General features: G+C 28.9%; 1 protein-coding gene across 2 annotated transcripts in view; it reads left to right on the top strand.

The window, feature by feature from the left end:
- The window catches only part of LOC119606456 (tyrosine-protein kinase Fer-like), a 47162-nt gene extending 25545 nt beyond the window's left edge, over positions 1–21617 (top strand). For both annotated transcript variants that reach the window (XM_037959971.1, XM_037959970.1), the window contains exon 4: positions 21462–21617. In XM_037959971.1, the coding sequence (XP_037815899.1) occupies positions 21462–21506 (45 nt within the window). In that variant the 3' untranslated portion in view covers positions 21507–21617. The remainder of the gene's footprint in view (positions 1–21461) is intronic.
- The last annotated feature ends 2122 nt before the right edge of the window (positions 21618–23739 follow it).

The following is a 23739-nucleotide window of genomic DNA, read 5'->3' as shown; positions in this document are numbered from 1 at the left end:
ATATTAAGTCCAAATCTTTTTCCATAATTTTATTTTTCATTCACTGAGAGATCTATTTCAGAACTATTCTGAAGGCTCGAGATCGAACAAATATGTTCTTCGATTGCTTTCAAAAGAATATATAGAGAAAACTCTCTCTCTCTCTCTCTGGGCGATATGTTCTCTGACTTTACGGAATTGCAGAAAAGTTCTATATGAGATACATGTGGTTTATATTAAGTCCAAATCTTTTTCGATAATCTATTTCAAAACTATTCTGAAGGCTCGAGATCGTTTAAATGGGTGTGATAACGTAAATCTCTCCTGTTGTATAGTGGTAAAAGATTTTTTTTTTTTTTTTGGAAATTTTGAAATATTTCATAAATGTCATATGACGAGAAAATTTTGGGTAAATTTCAGTTCTGATATCGGATTCAGCACCTAAAAATATGTAAATTAAAGTCAAATTGTTTTAAAAAGTTTTAAATTTTCTTCTTTTTTAAATACTCACTGTTAAGTGAGATCTTCTGAATATGATTACATTTAAACAAAGAAGTATTTTTTTGCGGTTTATTTTGTTTGCCAAGATTTCTTTCTCCAGCATTCCATATGTTTTATACGAAATGATATTGCAGCAGTGGTTGTCGTTAAACATTCATTAAATAAAATATTATCGCATATTTTAACAAGAACATAAAATAAATCCATTACGAGTCAATCCATATGGTTTGAATTAAAATTAAATGCATTTGCAACAATATTTACAAACTCCCTCCCCCCTCTGAACTCTGGACCTCATTTCATAAGAGTGCTACAAGCATAAACACACTCGTACATGGTCCATTAAATGCGGACACTTTGTTTGTATTTATTTGGTGGTTGCCTTAATTATAAGTTTTGTTATTTGGTATTTTATGGGTTTCTTTTCTTTGTGTGTGTGTGTGTTTTTTTTTGGTTTTAACAATGACCTGCTAAATTGTTACTTGAGCTAAAAATAGTCGATAAACAACCCTCCCCCTTTTGCAACAGCAGCAGCAACAACAATCTTAAGCAATTAATCGTTTGCAATTTATAACAATGAGATAGACAGACAGTAAAATTGCATGTACATGTGTTTTTGTTATTTTTCGACAATATTTCTTCTTGGCCGTTAAAACATTTTCACGGTTTTCGTCATTAATACATGACGTTTATGTTTCCCCCAATATACTTGCAGGAAGAAAAAAACTCCACCCAAATTTTGTTTCTTGCTGAAAGAAAAAAAAAACACAATTTTAATGTTTAGTTATTAACAAAATTTGCTGAATCATATTTATTTATATTTTGTCTTATATATCGAGCATATGTTTCGGAATAAAAACTGACACTAAATCTTGCAAACAAACTTTTTTTAGCATAAAGTTTGTTGTTATAAAAAATAGGTTTTTTCTTTTTGTTCAAAGTGAAAATTTTTTATTTTTTTATTAAATAAATTTTAGTTCTTGCAAAAAATTCCATAAATCATAAAATTGCATTGTCTATTTATAAGAAACTAAACTTTAATGCAGTTAAGGAATACGAACAAAAAAATATATATAAACAAACTAGTTTCTTGTCTTTAATATTTCATGGTCAATGCTTCTATAAACAACAACACTACTACTACTATTGGTGCACTATATGTCATACCAGAGGTTCCCAAATTCGGCCTCTTATTTCAAAATATGTAGTGTGAAAAACTAATCAGTCAATATAGCAAGATCAACTAATCAATCAAAACCAACTAAATATGTCAAAGGCAATGCTCTATGAAATCCCCAGATATCTTCGGGATCCAAATCTAGAATTCTTCCATCAGACTTGCTTTCGACTTTTAGCAAAATCGGTCTATAAATATCAAAAATATGACCAAAATTCCGAAAAAACTTATTTTTTTCCTATATTTTTGCATATATGTATTTCTATTCTCTATAGTCTAGACTATAGACTAGACTATAGACTAGACTATAGACTAGACTATAGACTAGACTATAGACTAGACTATAGACTAGACTATAGACTAGACTATAGACTAGACTATAGACTAGACTATAGACTAGACTATAGACTAGACTATAGACTAGACTATAGACTAGACCATAGACTAGACTACAGATTAGACTATAGACTAGACTATATACTAGACTATAGACTAGACTATAGACTAGACTATAGACCAGACTATAGACTAGACTATAGACTAGACTATAGACTAGACTATAGACTAGACTATAGACTAGACTATAGACTAGACTATAGACTAGATTATAGACTAGACCATAGACTAGACTATAGACTAGACTATAGACTAGACTATAGACTAGACTAATGACTAGATTATAGACTAGACTATAGACTAGACTATAGACTAGACTATAGACTAGACTATAGACTAGACTATAGACTAGACTATAGACTAGACTATAGACTAGACTATAGACTAGACTATAGACTAGACTATAGACTAGACTATAGACTAGACTATAGACTAGACTATAGACTAGACTATAGACTAGACTATAGACTAGACTATAGACTAGACTATAGACTAGACTATAGACTAGACTATAGACTAGACTATAGACTAGACTATAGACTAGACTATAGACTAGACTATAGACTAGACTATAGACTAGACTATAGACTAGACTATAGACTAGACTAGACTAGACTATAGACTAGACTATAGACTAGACTATAGACTAGACTATAGACTAGACTATAGACTAGACTATAGACTAGACTATAGACTAGACTATAGACTAGACTATAGACTAGACTATAGACTAGACTATAGACTAGACTATAGACTAGACTATAGACTAGACTATAGACTAGACTATAGACTAGACTATAGACTAGACTATAGACTAGACTATAGACTAGACTATAGACTAGACTATAGACTAGACTATAGACTAGACTATAGACTAGACTATAGACTAGACTATAGACTAGACTATAGACTAGACTATAGACTAGAATATAGACTAGACTATAGACTAGACTATAGACTAGACTATAGACTAGACTATAGACTAGAATATAGACTAGACTATAGACTAGACTATAGACTGGACTATAAACTAGACTATAGACTAGACTAGAGACTAGACTATAGACTAGGCTATAGACTAGACTATAGACTAGACTATAGACTAGACTATAGACTAGACTATAGACTGGACTATAGAATAGACTATATACTAGACTATATACTAGACTATAGACTAGACTATAAACTAGACTATAGACTAGACTATAGACTAAACTATAGACTAGACTATAGACTAGACTATAGACTAGACTATAGACTAGACTATAGACTAGACTATAGACTAGACTATAGACTAGACTATAGACTAGACTATAGACTAGACTATAGACTAGACTATAGACTAGACTATAGACTAGACTATAGACTAGACTATAGACTAGACTATAGACTAGACTATAGACTAGACTATAGACTAGACTATAGACTAGACTATAGACTAGACTATAAACTAGACTATAGACTAGACTATAGACTAGTCTATAGACTAGACTATAGACCTAACTATAGACTAGACTAGTTAGTTAGTTAGTTTGTTTGTTTGTTAGTTAGTTAGTTAGTTAGTTAGTTAGTTAGTTAGTTAGTTAGTTAGTTAGTAGTTAGTTAGTTAGTTAGTTAGTTAGTTAGTTAGTTAGTTAGTTAGTTAGTTAGTTAGTTAGTTAGTTAGTTAGTTAGTTAGTTAGTTAGTTAGTTAGTTAGTTAGTTAGTTAGTTAGTTAGTTAGTTAGTTAGTTAGTTAGTTAGTTAGTTAGTTAGTTAGTTAGTTAGTTAGTTAGTTAGTTAGTTAGTTAGTTAGTTAGTTAGTTAGTTAGTTAGTAGTTAGTTAGTTAGTTAGTTAGTTAGTTAGTTAGTTAGTTAGTTAGTTAGTTAGTTAGTTAGTTAGTTAGTTAGTTAGTTAGTTAGTTAGTTAGTTAGTTAGTTAGTTAGTTAGTTAGTTAGTTAGTTAGTTAGTTAGTTAGTTAGTTAGTTAGTTAGTTAGTTAGTTAGTTAGTTAGTTAGTTAGTTAGTTAGTTAGTTAGTTAGTTAGTTAGTTAGTTAGTTAGTTAGTTAGTTAGTTAGTTAGTTAGTTAGTTAGTTAGTTAGTTAGTTAGTTAGTTAGTTAGTTAGTTAGTTAGTTAGTTAGTTAGTTAGTTAGTTAGTTAGTTAGTTAGTTAGTAGTTAGTTAGTTAGTTAGTTAGTTAGTTAGTTAGTTAGTTAGTTAGTTAGTTAGTTAGTTAGTTAGTTAGTTAGTTAGTTAGTCTGAAGCTTTTAACAATTGTGGTTCCCAATTCATACATTTTGCCTATCTCTGCTTTTTCGGCGCTACTACTAGTATTCTCTAAAACTAGAATCATGTTTTATAGTCGTTTCTTTGTTTTTTTTTCTTATTTGCACTAAAATAAAACATTGTTATTATTGTACCCATATGTGTATACAATTTTTTTATTATACTTAGATACATACTCCTTCCTTCTTTCAACATTTATGGGTTTTAAGTTCATTTTTATTTAGCTAGTCAATCCGTCCAACAACGACAGTAACAAAAACTTGAAACTATTTGTAATAGACAAATAATTTACTACATTTGAGTTTTTAGTCGTGGCTAAAACTAAAAGCAACTTCTTTCTATACAAGTTCGTTGTTCTTTCGTTTCTTAAATAAGTCCACTAAATAAAATTTACTTTTGGTCTTGGTTTGTGTGTGTGTGAAGATAAAACCATTTTAATGGTTGTTAATGTGTCTAGGATTTTGTAGGGTTTTAAGATTAAAACAAGTTAAAATATGAACTAAAATTAATCATATTGTTTGCCATTTCGTTTAAGAAATAAAAGAGAATTCAAAATTTAAAGCTTAAGGGGTTATTAAAATAAAAAAATATGTATTTAACATAAAGGGCCTTCTATTAGCTTTTTTTGATGAAATATTTTTTCTAATTAGTGGTTTAAAATTTCTTAAAAATGCGTATTTTTCCAGTCACATCTGTTGAAAACAAAATTTGAAATAAAATAAACATTAACTCATAATTTTGAAAACATTTTTCGTCAGTTTTTTTTTTTAATTTTTGAAAAAAACTAATGCCATTGTCAAAAAAAATTCTTCCTTAAACATATAAACAAAATTTATTTTAAACATAAATGCCATAATTTTCGCATTATTTATCATTTTTCTTTTCGAAATAAAACAAATATTTTATTTTGAAATTAATAAACAAAAATAAATTGAAAGAAAAAATTGTTTAATATTATGCTACGCTTGGCAAACTGTCAAAAGTAGATTTTTAATATTTTAGCAAAAAGCACATGTTGGCATAAAATAATTTAAAAAAAAAAATTCTTTTAAATTTTTAAAATAATAATTCTCAATTTTTTTCTAATATTAAGTTCATTTGTTAATTAAACAAATTATGTTTTTATAATATAAAATTTTCAAAAAAAAGAAAAGTTTTATTGCTTTTCTATGGTGGTTTCAGTATAAAAAGATTTAATTGTTTTCTTGTTATTTTGTTTAAATTTTTGTTGAAATATTAATATTTTTTTTAAATTTTGCTTTAATAAACAAAACATTTAGTTGTTTTCATTAACTAATTAGACACCAATATGTATTTGTTTATACATACATAGGACAGACAGACAGACCGTAAAACTAACTGACAGTTTGAAAATATTATTTTTACCACACATGGGTATTTTTACACGCCTTTTATACAATGTTATTTACAAATTTTTCTTTAAAATTTGTTTATATTTATTAGAATTTTATTTATAAACTAAACTAACAGCAAAAAAATGCTGTGTTTTTGCAAATGCAGCAGTTTTTAAAATAAACATAAACTAGTTTGTTTTTATTGATATTGTATATGAATCGAAGGTTTCAAATTTTATAAACAAAAAAGACTTATGGAATATCAGTTTTGCAAAAATGTCTGAGAAATGATTGGATAAAATTACCCAGTTCCTCAATGCCAACTAAAGTCGTTGATGTTAAAACCAATTAATACGATACTCTACTGTCAGCATATTATATATCATATAATATCAGAATCGGAAGGATATAACCCATGTGTTCTTAAAATTTGTTTAGTTAGATTCATGCCTAGAATTCCACTAACAATTTACATTAAAAAGCAATGAGTTGAAAAGCTAAAATAACAGCTTTTCGTATTCATTATTTTAAAACGTTGTTGACATTGGAGAGAAGTACTTCTCCTTAGTTCGCTTAAAAATAACTACTTAAATAAGTACTTACAAATAGGTAGTTACTCACACAGAATACATACATGGGCCTCCTGCTTGTTAGTTCACTGACGTACTCACAACACCACCGCTTAGTTCCTAGCACGCGATCAAATAAAATGTGCAACAAACGTCAAAACTCAAAAGAAAGTACTTACGTATATAATCATTATAAGAGAACTTAAAAGTAATGTGATGGTATGTAGTACTCCTTGAAAAGTAAGTTGTTGTGTAAGTACAAGTCATTGCCGAGTTTTACTTGGGGACATTAAGAATATCCAAAATCGTCGATCTGTTATCTACTTGTGAAAATCTCTTGAATACTTTCTCATATTTCGGTCTGTGATATCCGAATTCAAAAGAGATACTTACGTATCTGATTATATGTAAGTCATTTTAAGAGAATTTAAAAGTAATGCGATGTTATGTAGTAGTCATTGAAAAGTAAGTTGTCGTGTAAGTACAGGTCATTACCGAGTTTTTGCTGGGAATATTAAGAATCTCTAATGTTTATCTACTCAATATAAATTAAGAAAAGTTGTCTTGGGCATACCAATAACCAATTGTTTGCTAAACATTAGAGTCCGACCGAACTCAAAATTTCGTTCGGTACCGAACACCGAACCCCAACTTCGGTAAATTTGAAAGTTCGGGCGAACCCGAACTTTGTTCGGCTTTCAAAGTTCGGTGAACACGAACTTTTTTTAAATGAAAAATAATACTTTTTTATTTTTTGTTAATAAACGATTTATTGACAATGATATAATTATCTGTAAGAGCACGCTGAGAAAAAAACATGGTTGTGATAACCATATTCTAAGAGCAACATATTGTGATTAAAATTATGATTGTAGTCTAAACATATTATCGTTATTGTAACAATTTTAAAATATCATATGATTAAATACCGTCAAAATATTTCATCATGATATTTTTGTATTTATCATAATATTGTTATACATGATATTATGATCCAATGTGATCAAAATTTCGTTTTAAATATGTATCGAAATCAAAATGAATTTTATCGAATTAGTAAAATTAGTTTTTAAAAAAATAAAAAATATATATACAATACTTAACACAATTCGCAAATTTCAATTTACCGATTTTGTCCATTTTGAATACCAATCAAACTGCAACAATAGTTTAGGGGCTATCGTTCTTTCAAGAGACTGACAGACTGACTGACAGACATGTCTAGATCGTTTGAGAATAAGAACCTAGAAAATTTCGATGTTACAAATGAAATTAAAGATTTATATTCGAAACTAGATAATTCAAATTAAATGTTTCACTTTTCTTAGCTTTTTAATCAGTTTCTGGTTAACAGTTTTTCAAATCAGCCGAAAAAACGAACGGTTAAAAAGGCGTTTTGTACCTATGTATATCCAAAATTTATTGTACAGCCAGGATGTATGATAACTTCTGTAAACAGATTTTCAGCATTTTTAAAACTTTTTGATGATATAAAAATATGATAAAAAAAAAACATTTTATAAAAAGTTTGGCGTTCGGTCAAAATTTCGCCGAACACCGAACATTGACCGAACCTCACTTTTTACCGAACTCCGAACCCGTACCCGAACTTTCGGTCGGACACTACTAAACATAGAACGATCGAAAGGCCAGATAGACTACCAACGCTCCCTCTTGAATACTTACTCATATCTCGGTCTGGAACTGGGCCTGTAAATATATGTAACTCTACCTTCATGTACCTTCATTTGCCCGAAAAGATCCTCAGGGATCTTTCTTGAAATCTCCTCGCCTGAGGGATGTAATATCTGACTGGATTAAATATGTATTTGGATCTAATTTTGACAAAATCCTAGCTATAACAGTGAAATTATTACTTTGTCCATCTTTGTATAGTTGTCTTCTGTGTCCACTCAGAATACATACCATCATACGAATCTCGGACTTATTCATTCCGAGAAAGTTTCTCGTCCCGCTCTCGTTAAGGTTATCCTATTGGATTGTAGTGGTATTAACCTTTCTAAGTGGCAGCATGGGATTTTCTTGCCCATGTTTTTAATTCGGTCCTTGTTACTTCAAACAGTTTTACATTCATCCGGTTAACCTCCTCAAGCTCCCTTTCCGTTATAGCAAGTGTATTCGCTACTTAGTTATAGGTTAGTGTCGCACGCTTAATATGGAGTTTAAAAGGCTTGTAATGCCTTTTGTAGAAGTTGTCATAATAAAAGCAAAGTTCAATACTACTGTTATTTTCCGTAGATTGCAGAATCTAGACTATAAACTTTATTTCTGTTTCATGATTTCCATTAAGTAAAAGTCAATGTTTATAGCCTTTTGACAATCAGAGGCCAAATTAGCGGATACGTAATTGCGTCAAATTGATCGTAATTTTTCTTTTTGAGATGATGGCATTCGATATCGAATAAGAAATCTAGTATATTTTAGCTTAATTACGATATCAAAAAAAGCTTATTCGATCATGTATAAGGTAATCGGCCTCAGATTACGGTGAGACCCATCATATCTATCTATGAAGCCACTACCTTCTGTTAAACGGAGAATGGATGCACACTATCATTAGAAAAGAAGTATAGTAAGTCCGCCATACCGCACACTGAATCGTCAGATGATACTTCTGAACTTGTCTTGGATACATAAATCCCCCGAATCATTGTCTTTATACATACATAAATATACGTTAACTTTGATGATCAATTGAAATTATAGTTTGGGAGAAATAATCTTCAGGAAGTGTCTGATAACATTCCATCTAAAATGAATGGTAGATGAATATATATAGTGAGAACCTCTTTACTTTTGACTTTCAGAGAGTAAAGAGCATTTTAGGTACTATCAAAATTTAACCTTATAAAAAAATCTTTGTTCTATTTCAACTGGGGAAAAATACCAAAGTTCTGATCCGATTTTTATTAAAAACTTACACTTAAGACCATTTTGTCTTAACTTACTTTTCATTTTACTATATACATTTAAGACCAGTTTTTCAGAATCAATGTGTGGTCTAGTGTGTATTTTAATAAATATTTTCCATTTGCTCTTATTACATATATTTAGACATGATTATTTTTAAATATTTTTGCGGTTTTGTTAACATTTCTAGTTTTAAACTTTTCATTTCATTAGTACATTAACCCATTTTGTTCCATTAGAATTCTTAATTAATTTCTTAATTAAGAAATTGTAATTTCAAAGACTTTTTGAAAGAAATCATGTTTTCTATAGAGAAAAAGTTTAAAAAATATGCTACTGTGAATGAAAAGTTTTGTTCCTTTGTAGATTTAAGATTTATTTTTCTTAACTTTAGCCAAACATCATTTATAAAATTTTGCCCCCAAAAAAGGGTTAATTTTTTGTTTATGGTTACAAATAAATATATTTTTCTTTGTGCCTTTTTTTTATCTGCACATTGTATTTTCCAAATACATCCATATTTATTATTGTCATTTTTGCTATTGTGAATGTCATTGAGTTCCGTGTATTTTCATAGCGAATCAAGTTGTTAAGAATAGAATAGATAAAACGAAATATAATAGAGAGTAGATATATAGGAAAATACTATAATTATGTATATTTAACAAATCTATACAATTGAAGCCATAGAAATAATGTTTCTAACAAATAGTTAACGCTTTAATGGGCAAAAGAATTTTGATTTCATTTTTTTCCATTTAGCCGGAAGAGATTTTTTTGTTGTTGTGGCAAATACATAGAGAAGTTTAGTAAAGGGAAATTCTATAACGCATTTACTATTTATTAAACGACTTGTAAATAAAAGGTTAAGGCAACAACTTGGTATTTACTAGATAATTATAGTTTAAGAATGTTTTCAAAATAATTCAAGTGTTACAATAAATATGTTTGTAACAGAGTTAGTATTTGATTTTATTAGATTATCAGATCTAGATCAATACAAAAGAAATAAAAATGTAAAGGTTTTATTGAATTCAATAAAGTGATACTTTGATACTTGTTGACTGTTGTGTCGATTATAGACTCTTCTATGGTCTCGACTATGGACATATGTATATAGACTCGTCTACAGACTATAGTCTCGACTATGGACTATTCTAGTCGAGACTATAGCCTATTGTATAGCTCAACTAGACTATTGATTATTCTATGACTATGGACTATTTTATAGTCTCGACTATCCTATAGTCTCGACTATAGACTATTCTAAAGTTCTCGACTATAGCCTATTATATAGCTCAACTATGGTCTATTCTATAGTCTCAACTACGGAATATTGCCTCGTCTATGGACTATTATATACTCTCAATTATGGACTATAGAACTGTATGTAGCCTCGAATATAGACTATTCAATAGTCGAGACTATGGACTATTATATAGTCCCGAATAAAGTCTATTCTATAGTCTCGACTATAGACTATTCACTAGTCTCGACTATAGGCTACTGTATAGCTAAACTATGGTATATTCTATAGTCACGACTATGCCTATTGTATAGCTCAACTATGGTCTGTTCTATAGTCTGGACTATGGACTATTCTATAGTCTCGACTATGGACTATTCTATAGTCTTGACTATAGACTATTCTATTGCCTCGACGATAGACTATTCAATAGTCGAGACTATAGCCTATTATATAGCTCAACTATGGTCTGTTCTATATTCCTGACTATGGACTATTCTATAGTCTCGACTACCGACTATTCTATAGTGTCGACTAAGGACTATTCTATTGCCTCGACTATAGACTATTCAATAGTCGAGACTATGGACTATTATATAGTCTAGACTATAGACTATTATATAGTCTAAACTATAGACTCTTCTATAATTTAACTATGTAATATTCAATGGTCCCGACTATAGACTATCTAATAGTCTCGACTATGGACTATTCTATTGTCGCGACTATGGACTATTCTATTGCTTCGACGTTAGACTATTCAATAGTCGAGACTATATCCTATTGTATAGCTGAACTATGGTCTGTTCTATAGTCCCGACTATGGACTATTCTATTGCCTCGACTATAGACTATTATATAGAGTCTATGGACTATTATATAGTCTAGACTATAGACTATTATATAGTCTATAGAATATTCAATGGTCCCGACTATAGACTATCCAATAGTCTCGACTATGGACTTTTCTATAGTCTCGACTATGTACTATTTAATTGTTACCACTATAGACTATTATATAGTCTCGAATATAGACTATTCTATAGGCTCAACTATAGACTATTCAATAGAATCGGCTATGGACTATTCTGTAGTCTCAACAATGGACTATTCTATAGTCTCATTTATGGACTATAGAAAACTATATACTCTCGACTATAGACTACTCAGTAGTCAAGTCTATAGACTATTATATATAGTCTCGACTACAGACTATTCTATAGTTTTGATTATGGACTATTCAATAGTCTCGACTATTGCTAATCAGGGTTTATTCTATAATCTCTACTATGGACTATTCTATAGTATCGACTATGGCTTATTCTATAGTCACGACTATCGACTATTCTATGGTCTGAACAATGGACTTTTCTATAGTGTCAATTATGAACTATAGAACAGTATATAGTCTCGAATATAGAATATTTTATAATCTCGGCTATAGACTATTCTATATTCACGACTATAGACTAATCTATAGTCACGACTATAGACTATTCTATAGTCTCAACAATAACTATTCTATAGGGTCAACTATAGACTATAGAAGAGTATATAGTCTCGACTATTGTCTTTTCTATAGTATCAACAATAACTATTCTATTCAATAGTCTCAACTACAGACTATCCTATAGTCTCGACTACGGACTGTTCTATAGTCCCGACTGTGGTCCATTCTATAGTCTCAAATATGAACTATTTCGTCTCGACTATAGAACAGTCTATACTTAAAACTATAGAGTATTCTATAATCTAAACTATAGAATAGTCTATAGCCCAGACTATTAAATCTTTAAGACTCTGAAATAGTCTATAGTTTTAATAACAAATCGTAGCAGCGGAAATTAAATCATTATTTAATTAAAAATTTAAAAAATATGTAAAATCTTAAAAAGCCTTGGAAAATTTGCGTATTTTACAGTTCAGTTAATATTTTTTATTAAAAGAAAGACCTTACAAATATTAACGATTTTTATAAAAAAATATATTAAAAATTTGCACTTTAAATACAATTTAAAAAATATATACATATATATTTCAAAACTTATTACAATTCATTTCCTTTGAAATACTTATTAATTAGTTTTCAAAAGCTAGTGCTTAAACAGACACTAATATTTACAAACTTTTTCAAAAAAAGGCAAAAAATAAATGTACTTGAGAACTAAATAAATCTACAAAAATATGAAATGAAATTGCAATAAAAACGACCAATTGTATCTTAAGTGTTTTTGGCTTTTGTTAGCAGCAATTTTGAGATGCTTGATAGATTATGCCTCTTAAAAATGAAATCTAAGTAGATACAGATACATAAATCTATAAAACAATTGATATTAGAAAAGAAAAAAATATGGAGACAACAATAACAAAAGTTCAAGGGGGTTAAAGCTTAAACAATCAGACCAAATAAAAAGGGCAGCAAATTGGAAAAAATGTTTTTAAAACATAATGTTGAAAAAATTTTATAGAAATGGACCGACTATAGTTCAAACCAAGTGCATAAAATCATAAAGATACAACATAAAAAAACATAGATACATATCTTTGTATCTAAACTAATTCCTATACTGTTGTATTATTTGATTTGAAACACACACAAATAAATAAATATTTCCAACACAATATTTAAAAACAAACTCCCCCTTTTGTTTAAAAATGCCCCAAATACACAACAACTTGTGGAGGAGAAAATAAAAAACAAAAAAAAAAAGCAAAGTCGGAAAACCAAAAAGACAAACGTTTTTCAATTTCATGAAAACTTTTGGCGCCAGCACTTCAAAATGCATAAAATATTTGTAATCAAGCTGAAGTTGTAAATGTAGATGGAAACCCCATCTTCATCAACAACATCATCATCAGCAGCAGCAGCGACAACATCATCAACAGTTGCTACAAACGAATGGACAGACAAACAGATAGACAAATGATGAATGAATGAACAACAACAAAAAAAAAACATTTCAGTTTTTCTCTTTTAATAGAAAAATGGAAAGAAATTAAGCTTTAAGTGTATCTGTGGGTACGAGTATCTTGTAACTTGTTCTTTCCAAAACATTAAAACAGAACTTTTTAAAATATAGATGCGTTACTAATTTCTTTGAGTTAAAAACCATTCAATGCTTTAGGCCAATTGAAAATAATTACGAAATGAAACGAATGCATTTTTAAGGCCAACTTTTCGAGAGATTGCATTTCAAAGATGTAAGAAATTAACCGTAAAGCAGATTTTTTTAGATGAAGTAATTGTTTGATGAAAAAGATGTGAAAGGAATAACCATTAGTTTTTTTTGGAAACGAAGAAAAAACAATAATTTTTAAAAGGGAACAACTATAGTACAGATTATACAATAGCACCTATAAAACAGTACATAGTAAAGACTATAGAACAGTCTCTAGTCGATATTATATACATAGACTAGTCTAGACTATACTATAGACTACTCTATAGTATCGACTGTAAACTAATCCTGACTATAGACTATTCTATAGTCTTGACTATAGACTATTCTATAGTCTTGACTATAGACTATTCTATAGTCTTGACTATAGACTATTCTATAGACTTGACTATAGACTATTCTATAGTCACGAATATTCTATAGTCTCAACAATATACTATTTATAGTCTCGACTATAGACTATTCCATAGTCTATAGACTATTCTGTACTTACGACTATAGACGATTCTATAGTCTCAACTATATACTATTCTATAGTCTCGACTTTAGACTATTCCATAGTCTCGACTATAGACTATTCCATAGTCTCGACTATAGACTATTCCATAGTTTGGCCTATAGACAATTCCATAGTCTCGACTATAGACTATTCTATAGTTTTGATTATAGACTATTATATAGTCCTGAATATAGACCATTCTATGGTTTCGGCTATAGACCATTCTATGGTCTCCACTATAGACTGTTCTATAGTCACGACTATAGACTATTCTATAGTCTCGACTATGGACTATTCCATAGTCTTGACTATAGACTATTCTAAAGTGACGACTATACACATTCTATAGTCACGACTATAGACTATTCTATAGTCACGACTATAGACTACTTTATAGTCTCGACTATAAACTATTGACTATAGTCACGACTAGACTATTCTATAGTCTTAACTATATACTATTCTTTAGTCTCAACTATAGACTATTCTATACTCTCAACAAGATACTAGTCTATGGTACCGACTATAAACTATTCCATAGTCTTGACTATAGACTATTCCATAGTCTTGACTATAGACTATTCCATAGTTTCGACTATAGACTATTCTATAGTCTCAACTATATACTATTCTATAGTCACAACTATATACTATTCTATAGTCTCGACTATAGTCCTGAATATAGACCATTCTATGGTCTCGACTATAGACCATTCTATGGTCTCGACTATAGACCATTTTATGGTCTCGTCTATAGACTATTCTATAGTCTCTACTATAGACTATTCTATAGTCTCGACTATGGACTATTCTAAACTGACGACTCTAGACTATTCTAAAGTGACGACTATAGACTATTCTAAAGTAACGACTATAGACTACTCTATAGTCACGACTACAGACTATTTTATAGTCTCGACTATAGACTATTCCATAGTCACGACTAGACTATTCTATAGTCTCAACTATATACTATTCTATAGTCTCGACTATAGACTATTCTATAGTATCGACTCTAAACTATTCCATATTCTCGACTATATTCTATAGTCTCGACTATAGATATTCTATAGTTTCGACTATAGGCTATTCTTAAGTATCGACTCTAAACTATTCCATAGTTTCGACTATAGACTATTCCATAGTCTTAACTATAGACTATTCCATAGCCTCGAGTGTATACTATTCTATAGTTTCGATTATAGGCTATTCTATATTCTCGACCCAAAACTATTCCATAGCCTCGACTCTAAACTATTCCACAGTCTCGAATCTAAACTATTCTATAGTCGCAACTATAGACTGTTCTATACTCTCGGCTATAGTCAATTCTATAGGTTTATATATAGCTATAGCCTCGATTACTTACTTTTCGATAGTCTCGACTATAGTCTATTTTATAGTCTCGACTATAGAATATACTATAGTCTCGACTATAGATAATTCTGTAGTCTCGTCAATTGGCCGTTTTATGGTCTCGTCTTTATACCATTCTATACTCTCGACTATAGACTATTCTGTAATCTCGACTGCAGAGTATTCCATAGTTTCGTCTATAGACCATTCTATAGTTTTGAATATAGATTGTTTTTTAGTCTCGATTATTGACTATTCTATAGACTCGATGGACTATTGCATAGTCTAGACTATGGACTATTCTATACATGCCAAACCTATCACATGAAGGGCATTCAACTTTTTGTTTTTTTATATATTTAATCCGCCTTAATGCACAAACAGTTTTATGCAAAATAAACATGTTTTTTATAAATATTTATGCACTTCAAATATTTTCAAGATTAAATAAGCTTAAAAATCCAGAGACGCCAAGAAGATAAAATTGACAAGCGAAAAAAAGCTACAACAATAAAAGCATTAAGTTATAAAAAACAGAGGATTGTCAGAAAATTTGGCAAATGTGACAAGAAACATATATGCCAAATAAATATTTAAATAAAAAATAGAAAAACTTTATTATAAACTTCAAATATAAAATGCAACAATTTGAATGCAAAAAACTACAAAAATTAGACTTTGAAATTGGCGACAAAAACCATGTTGAGTTTTACAGACTACATATTTCTGTTTTTAGATTTAGTTTTTTACAATTTGTTGACTCAGGGAATTTGCAAGCAAAATCGAATAAAACTGATAAACTTTATTTTACAACAATTATGGTCTGTTATTATATTTTGTTAGCAAATGTCAGTGACGATGCCAGGCACGAAAGAGTAACTATAACTACAAGTACTCAAATGAAAAACTAACTTTAGATATCCGCCTTTGCAAAAGGTGGCGTTTTCTAACGATAGTCTGTCTGTCTGTCTGTCATTTTTTTTTTTTTGTAGTTTTTCAATTTCGATTAAAAAGCATGACTGGTAACAAAATTTCTAGGAAAAATATTGTTGCAAAAAACGAAAAGAAAGAAAAAGTTATGGTGACATACACTCGGTTTGTTATACACTTAAGTTTTGTTAATATATTTTTTTTTGCAGCACTCGGTTAGTTAGTTGATGTAGCATGCCACATTAGAGAGCAGTTAAGTATATTAGGAAACATTTTCTCTTCTTCAATTTGTTTCTATATCTGTTTATATTTGAAATGGTCACTGAAGCCGGATATCTTAAGTCATGTTAGTGTGTGATGGTAGATTAAACTTGTGTGTTTTTGTATTATGGCCTCCAACACAAATGGCAGTAGACTGTTAGTGACTTAGTCACTCACTCATTCATTCTCTCTCAGTCACTTTAGACCATTTAATACGAATATCCATCCAAACAGATCCATGGGAGTTTAAGTAGTACATTGTTGACAACAATGTAGTTTTGTACATATTCTTTATATCGCTCGATGGAAGATGTGTCGCACAACTATGTATGTTGTTATTGTCTCCTTTTTTTTTGGTTTGTATGTTTGTGTAAGGCAAAAGAAATTCATACAAAAAAGTTTGTTTATCCTCCTAGTAAATGATAAAAATCAACAAAATACAACAATAAACTCCTTTTTCAAAAGAAAACTTTAGAATCAAGAGTATATGGTAAAAAAAGCACACTAACATAAAAAAACAGCTTTAAGGACAGTGGTATAAAAAGGCTTTATTTAGCTTTCTAAATATTTTACAAAAACACATTCAAAATTAAAAGTTTATATTATTTATTTATATTCAATTATAATAAAAGCTTTTTATAAAATATAGGAAATGTTTTTTTTATAGATATTTACATAGGCCCGCTAAAGCTTTCCTTAAGAAAGCATTTCATGAAATACATATGTATGTATTTACTAAAATATTTCTTAAAAGCATCCTAACGATCGCAAAAGTTTTATAAAGAAAAAGCTTTGTATAAAAGATTTATTAAAGTTAGTTTACTCGAAATTTTATATAACTTTATAGTTTTTGTACAATCTGAACTTAAAGTTTTTTCCTTTATAGAAATTTAAAGATAACTAACTAATCTCAAAGGGTTTCAATTGAAAAAGCTTTTTTATAAAAGCATTATTAAAACAAGTAAGAAATTATAGTCGGGCGTGGCCGACCATATGATACCCTACACCAGTTATGAATATTAAATGTGATTTATTTTTCATAATAAAGCATTTATCTTCAATATTCCCTTGTTCCGATACATTTAAGCAATTTATGGATGAAAAACTAATTTTCTGAAAGAGGCTTTATATGGGGGCTAGGGGCAAATATGGACCAAGCCCGAAAAAATTTTGTGAATATATTTATATTGACATAATATTTTATTGTGCTGAATTTCATCGCGATATTTGTGTTTATAAGCTAATTTGGGACATTCAAGTAATTTTCTGAAGGGGACTTTGTATGGGAGCTAGGGTCAAATGTGGCCCGATCTTTATGAAATTTGGCAGAGTCATCAAGACTTCTATAAAACTTAGTTGTGCCGTATTTTATCGATATATCTGTATATTTAACATAATTATGAGCTCAGAAGCCCTTTTCGGGGGGTTCTGTTGTTGTATGATCGTAGAAATTTTGTGTTGCTTTACATAAAAAAAGTATAATAAAAGTTTTCTTTGGATACGTTGATCGATTTAAAGAAGTTTTCTGATAAAAATCTGATCGTTCATAGATCGTTTTTTTAAATTTTTTATAGAATTTGATTTGACAATGGGTCAAACGGTAAAAAAAATTAATTTGCAAATGTTAAAGCTGTTGATTATTGCAAAAGATGTCATAAAACAAGATTGAAAAAAACTGATCGCGATCTTGTAAATCGTTTCTAGTGAAAACTAAAGGATCGTAAAACTTTTTAACAAAAAACTAAACTATCAAAATAAAATTCTATCGAAAAACTTATAGATTACAATTTTTTTTAATGCGATCGCAATAAAAGTACACTGATCGCTTACAAAAGTTTTCTATATTAAAGCTTTTTGACCAAAAAAAATTATTTATAGTTTTCTTTTAAAAGATTAATAGAAAAGTTTTCCATAGCGATCCTTTATGATCTTTAATGTTTTCAATTAAGAAAGTTTATCTGTCGGATCATAGAATACTAATTAATTGCAAAAACATTATGTTCGTTTTTATTGATCAGTATCTATAAAAAAACGTTTTTAACGGATCAGTTTTCTATATAAAACTTTTTCGATCAATCAGTATTCTATGAACTGATCTTGCATTTAAATTTTTCTATAGAAGACTTTTTTCGATGAGTTGTTCAACTTTTGGAATTGATCAGTTTTTAAAATGTTTGCGTTTGATTTGTATTTTATGAACAGATTTTGCGATCAAAAATATTTCCTTAAATAAATTTAGCAGACATTATTGATTGAAAATTGATCGATCACAGAAGTATATTCGATAGAAACGATCCCATAGAGATCCCTAATGATCGGTATTATTTTTAAATAATTTCCTATTGAAAACTTTTTTATCGATCCATTAGGCATAAAAAAGCTTTTGTGATCGATCAGTTTTTTCTATAAAATTAAAAAAAATTAAGAAAGTTTATCTGTCCCAAAAACGGATAATAGAATACTGATTGATTGCTAAAATTTTATATTCATTTTTATTGATCAGTATTTATTAAAAAACGTTTTTTACGGATCAGTTTTCTATATAAAACTTTTTCAATCAATCAGTATTCTACCTAACTTGCGATCAAAATTTTTTTTATAGAAGACTTTTTTCGCTGAGTTGCTCAACTTTTAGAATTGATCAGTTTTCAAAACATTTGCGTTTGATTAGTATTTTTGCGATCAAAAATATTTCCCTAAATAATTTAGCCGACATTATTTATTGAAAATTGATCGAAGTATATTTGATAGAAAAGAGACCATAGAGATCCCTAATGATCGGTATTATTTTAAATAAATTTTCTATAGAAAACTTTTTTATTGATCAGTTAGGTATAAAAAACTTTTGTGATCGATCAGTTTTTTTACAAAAAACTTTTGCGATCCATCATTATTCTATGTACAGACTTTGCGATCAAAATTTATCTATTTAAATCTTTTCTTACCTTTCGGTTACCTATAAAAAGCTTTTGCAATCGATCAGTTTTTTATAAAAAACTTTTGCGATCAATTACTGTTTCCTAAAATAAAATAAGTCGACACTATTTGCCTTTTCAGCAGCTGATTGATTAGAAAATTGATCGATCACAAAAGTGTTTTTGATAGAAAAGGTTCCTTAGGGATCCCTAATGATAGTTTAAGTTTTTTTTATTATTTTCTTTTTCAGAAATTCTTTTTATCGATCAGTTAGGCATATCAAGACTTTTACAATCGATAAGTTTTGTATATAAAACTTTTGTGATCAATCTGTATCCTATGCACAGACTTTGCGATCAAATTTATCTATTTAAATCTGTTCTTATCCTTTGGTTTGGTTAGCAGCTGATTGATTTGAAAATTGGTCGATCACAAAAGTAGTTTTTATAGAAAAGATCCCATAGAAAACCCTAACGATCGGTAATATTTTTAATTAATATTCTACATAAAACCTTTCTATCCGATCAGTTAGGCAAAAAAAAACTTTTTTAAACGATCAGTTTTCTATATCAAAGTTTTGTGATCATTCAATACTCTATGAAGAGATCGTAAAAAATTTCTTTAAAGAACTGATCGACAACAATATTATTGTTTATAGAAGCGGATTAATTTAAAAATTAATCGATCAAAAAAGTATTTTTGAAAAATACAAATCGATCGCTAAAGTATTTAAAAAGTTGATCATTTGAAAAATATTCTGAAAAATTCCGATCAATCACAAACGTATTTTATTGGAAACAGTACATTTCAGAAATTTTTAATTAAATTTAAACAATTAATCTGATTATGTTGCAGAATGTTGTAAATGTAGTTTAAAAAAATCATTATTGAGACCACTGTGCAACTTTTTGATGGTGTTTTATTTTTAATGTTGCCATTTTGCCAAACGTTAAAAAAATGTTTATTTGTTTTTCTGTCTGTCTGTCTGTCTGTCTGTCTGTTTATTCGTACATCCGTCCGTCCATATGTCAGTTGTTTATTTGTTAGATGTTTGTTTGTTTTTTCAACCATTTCTTTTTTGTTGTTTTTCTTGTTATACTTATTTTTTAATATAAATTGTATACAATTTCTTCAATTTTCAACAGCATTTTGTCGCAATGTCAACAAACTGTTTTTTTTTTCTAGTTATAAAACTTTTAAAGTTTTTTTTATACTTTTCCTTTATCAATAGTATCTTTAGAATTTGTTGCTTTTATTTGTTTGTTGTTGCTTCTAATGTTTTTTTTTTTCTATTTGTTGTAAATTTAAGCGTTTATTTGTTGTACAATTATGGTCGCTGTTGTTGTCATTATTATTTGTTAATAACAATAGTTAAGTTTGTCGTTGTCGTCTCATTTTTTACGTTTTCCTAGTTTAGTCTTGTATTTTTCTTAGTTAACAAACAAAATTGGTCTAAAAAATTGAGTGGGTTGTTCCCTTTTTTTATTATTATGAGCCCATTAGATGAAACGTCCTTTTCTTTTGTCAGTGTACTTTACTTTAGTTGATGGTGTTTGCGTTCATAGTCATGAACATTTAAACAAATATAATTTACATACAAAATTTGACAATAAAAATAGTCGGTAGTTAAATAAAGTTTAACAGTCTTTTGTTAGAGAAAATATAAAAAATATTATTTTCTTTTGAATTAATGATCAAGAAATTTGATATTTTTGAAAATTTTATTTACATAATGAGTTTTAATTAAAATTGTTTAAATTTTGAAAGATTTTGGCATTTGACAAACACAACTTTGTGCTGAAGTATCAAGTATCTTGTTAACGTCATATATTTAAGAAAATATATATATTTTTTTAATTTCTATACAAATTTACTAATTTTGTTTCTTTTTCTCTTTTTAGGTAAGTTTAAAACTGTTTTCTACATATAAATTTTTAAGTAAGTAGCAAATAATAAATAAGAGATGAGCTTTAGAACTTCAGGTGAAAAGCTGTAAGCAAAAGCTTACTGTAGAAAAAAAGTCATATCCAAAGCTTTCATTAGAAAACATATCTTATCCAACTAATCAATTGCAACATTTTCTATTCAATAAACAAATTGATCATAAAAGCTTGATATTGAAAGCTTATAAATCACTAAAGCTTTCTTCAGAAAATTGATCAATTGTAAAAGTTTTCCTTAGGAAATTGGTTAAATGTTTATTTTTTTAAATATTGATTAACCAAAAATAGTTTTAGAACTCCAATCGAATGAAAAATTAAAAAAAAAACTGAATGATCGTTTAAGAACTTAACGATGTCTCTACCACTTCACTTTTTTATGGAAAAGTAATCGATAGCAACATTTTGATCGATCAGAAAAGATTCTCTGATCTTATTCATCCCAAAAGCTTCTTATAAATGTTTTCTAAAGATAAATGTTTAATTCCAAATGTTTTCTAGAAGGAACTAAACGAAATTTCATATAGAAAACTAATCGATCACAAATATTTTTAACAGAAAACAGATCGATCGCAAAACTTTAGAAAACTGATCAAATGCAAACATTTTCTATAAACATCTGACCTATCGCAAGAAAACTTATCGATCACAAGAGTTTTCTATGTAAATCACAAGAGCTTTCTATAGAAAAATTATCGTTAACAGGAGTTTTCTATATAAAACTGATCGCTCGCAAGAGTTTTTTATAAAAAGTGATCGATCGCAAAAATTTTCTTAACAAAACTGATTAAAGTCAAATGTTTACTATAAAAACTAATCAAACGCAAGAATTTTTTATAGAAAACTTATCGATTGTTAGAGTTTTCTATATTAAACTTATCGATTGCAAAAGTTTTCTATAAAAATCTTTTCGATCACAAGAGTTTCCTATAGAAAACATATGAATCGCAAGAGTTTTCTATAGAAAACTTATGAATCGCAAGAGTTTTTAAAGGAAAACTTGTCGATCGCAAAAGTTTTTTATAAAAATCTTTTCGATCACAAGAGTTTCCTGTAGAAAACTTATGAATCGCAAGAGTTTTTACAGAAAACTCATCGATCGCAAGAGTATCCTATAGAAAACTTATCTATCGCAAGAGTTTTCTATAGAAAACTTATGAATCGCAAGAGTTTTCTATAGAAAATTTGTCGATTGCAAGAGTTTTCTATAGAAAACGTATGAATCGCAAGAGTTTTCTATAGAAAAATTTGTCGATTGCAAGAGTTTTCTATAGAAAACGTATAAATCGCAAGAGTTTTCTATAGAAAACTTGTCGATCGCAAAAGTTTTCTATAGAAAAATACAGAGAGGGAAAAAGAAATATACACGCTTGGTACCAAAATGACACCAAACTGTTTATAATTTTTCAATACCATCCGTTGTCAAAGTATATACATACGTACGACAACACTATGTAATGTTGACAACAATGCAACAATTCGTTGTCGAAATCTAAATTTTATACACATCCGTTGTCTAAATGTTAACAAACGTGGTAAGCTCACTATTGACAAACAATCCGTTGCCTATAGTGAGCTTACCACGTTTATTAACATTTAAACAACGGATGTGTATAAAATTTAGATTTCGATAACGAATTGTTAAAATATTGACAACGTTGCGTTGTCAACATTACATAGTGTTGTCGTACGTACATATGTATATACTTTGACAACGGATGTTATTGGTACTAGGCGTGTATATTTCTTTCTCCCTCTGTGTAGTCGATCGCAAAAATTTTCTATGGAAAATATGGCGATCGCAAAAATTTTCTATAGATATCAATCATAAGAGTTTTCTAGAGAAAAATTCTCGATCACAATAGTTTTCTATAAAAAACTTGTCGATCGCAAATTTTCTATACAAAACTGATAGATCGCACGAAAACTTATCGATTTCGAAAGTGTTTTCAATAGAAATCTTATCGATCGCAAGAGTTTTCTATAAAATATTCGCAAACATGTTCTTCATAAGAATTTTCTAGAGAAAACTTCTCTATCACAATAGTTTTTTATAAAAAACTTGTCGATTTAAAATTTTCTATAGAAAACTGATATATCGCACGAAAACTTATCGATTCCGCAAGAGTTTTCAATAGAAATCTTAGCGATCTCAAGAGTTTACTATAAAAAAAATTTCGTAAAAATGTTCGTTACAAAGCTGATCAAAAACAAACTTTTGTTTATAGAAAACTTATCG

The sequence above is a fragment of the Lucilia sericata genome, unplaced genomic scaffold (genome assembly GCF_015586225.1).
Source record: "Lucilia sericata isolate MDLA Ls3-8-SP2 unplaced genomic scaffold, ASM1558622v1 Contig000587F_arrow, whole genome shotgun sequence".
Classification (NCBI taxonomy): Eukaryota; Metazoa; Arthropoda; class Insecta; order Diptera; family Calliphoridae; genus Lucilia; species Lucilia sericata.
Note: the sequence above shows the minus strand (reverse complement) of the source record. Positions and strands in the feature narration are given on the sequence as shown.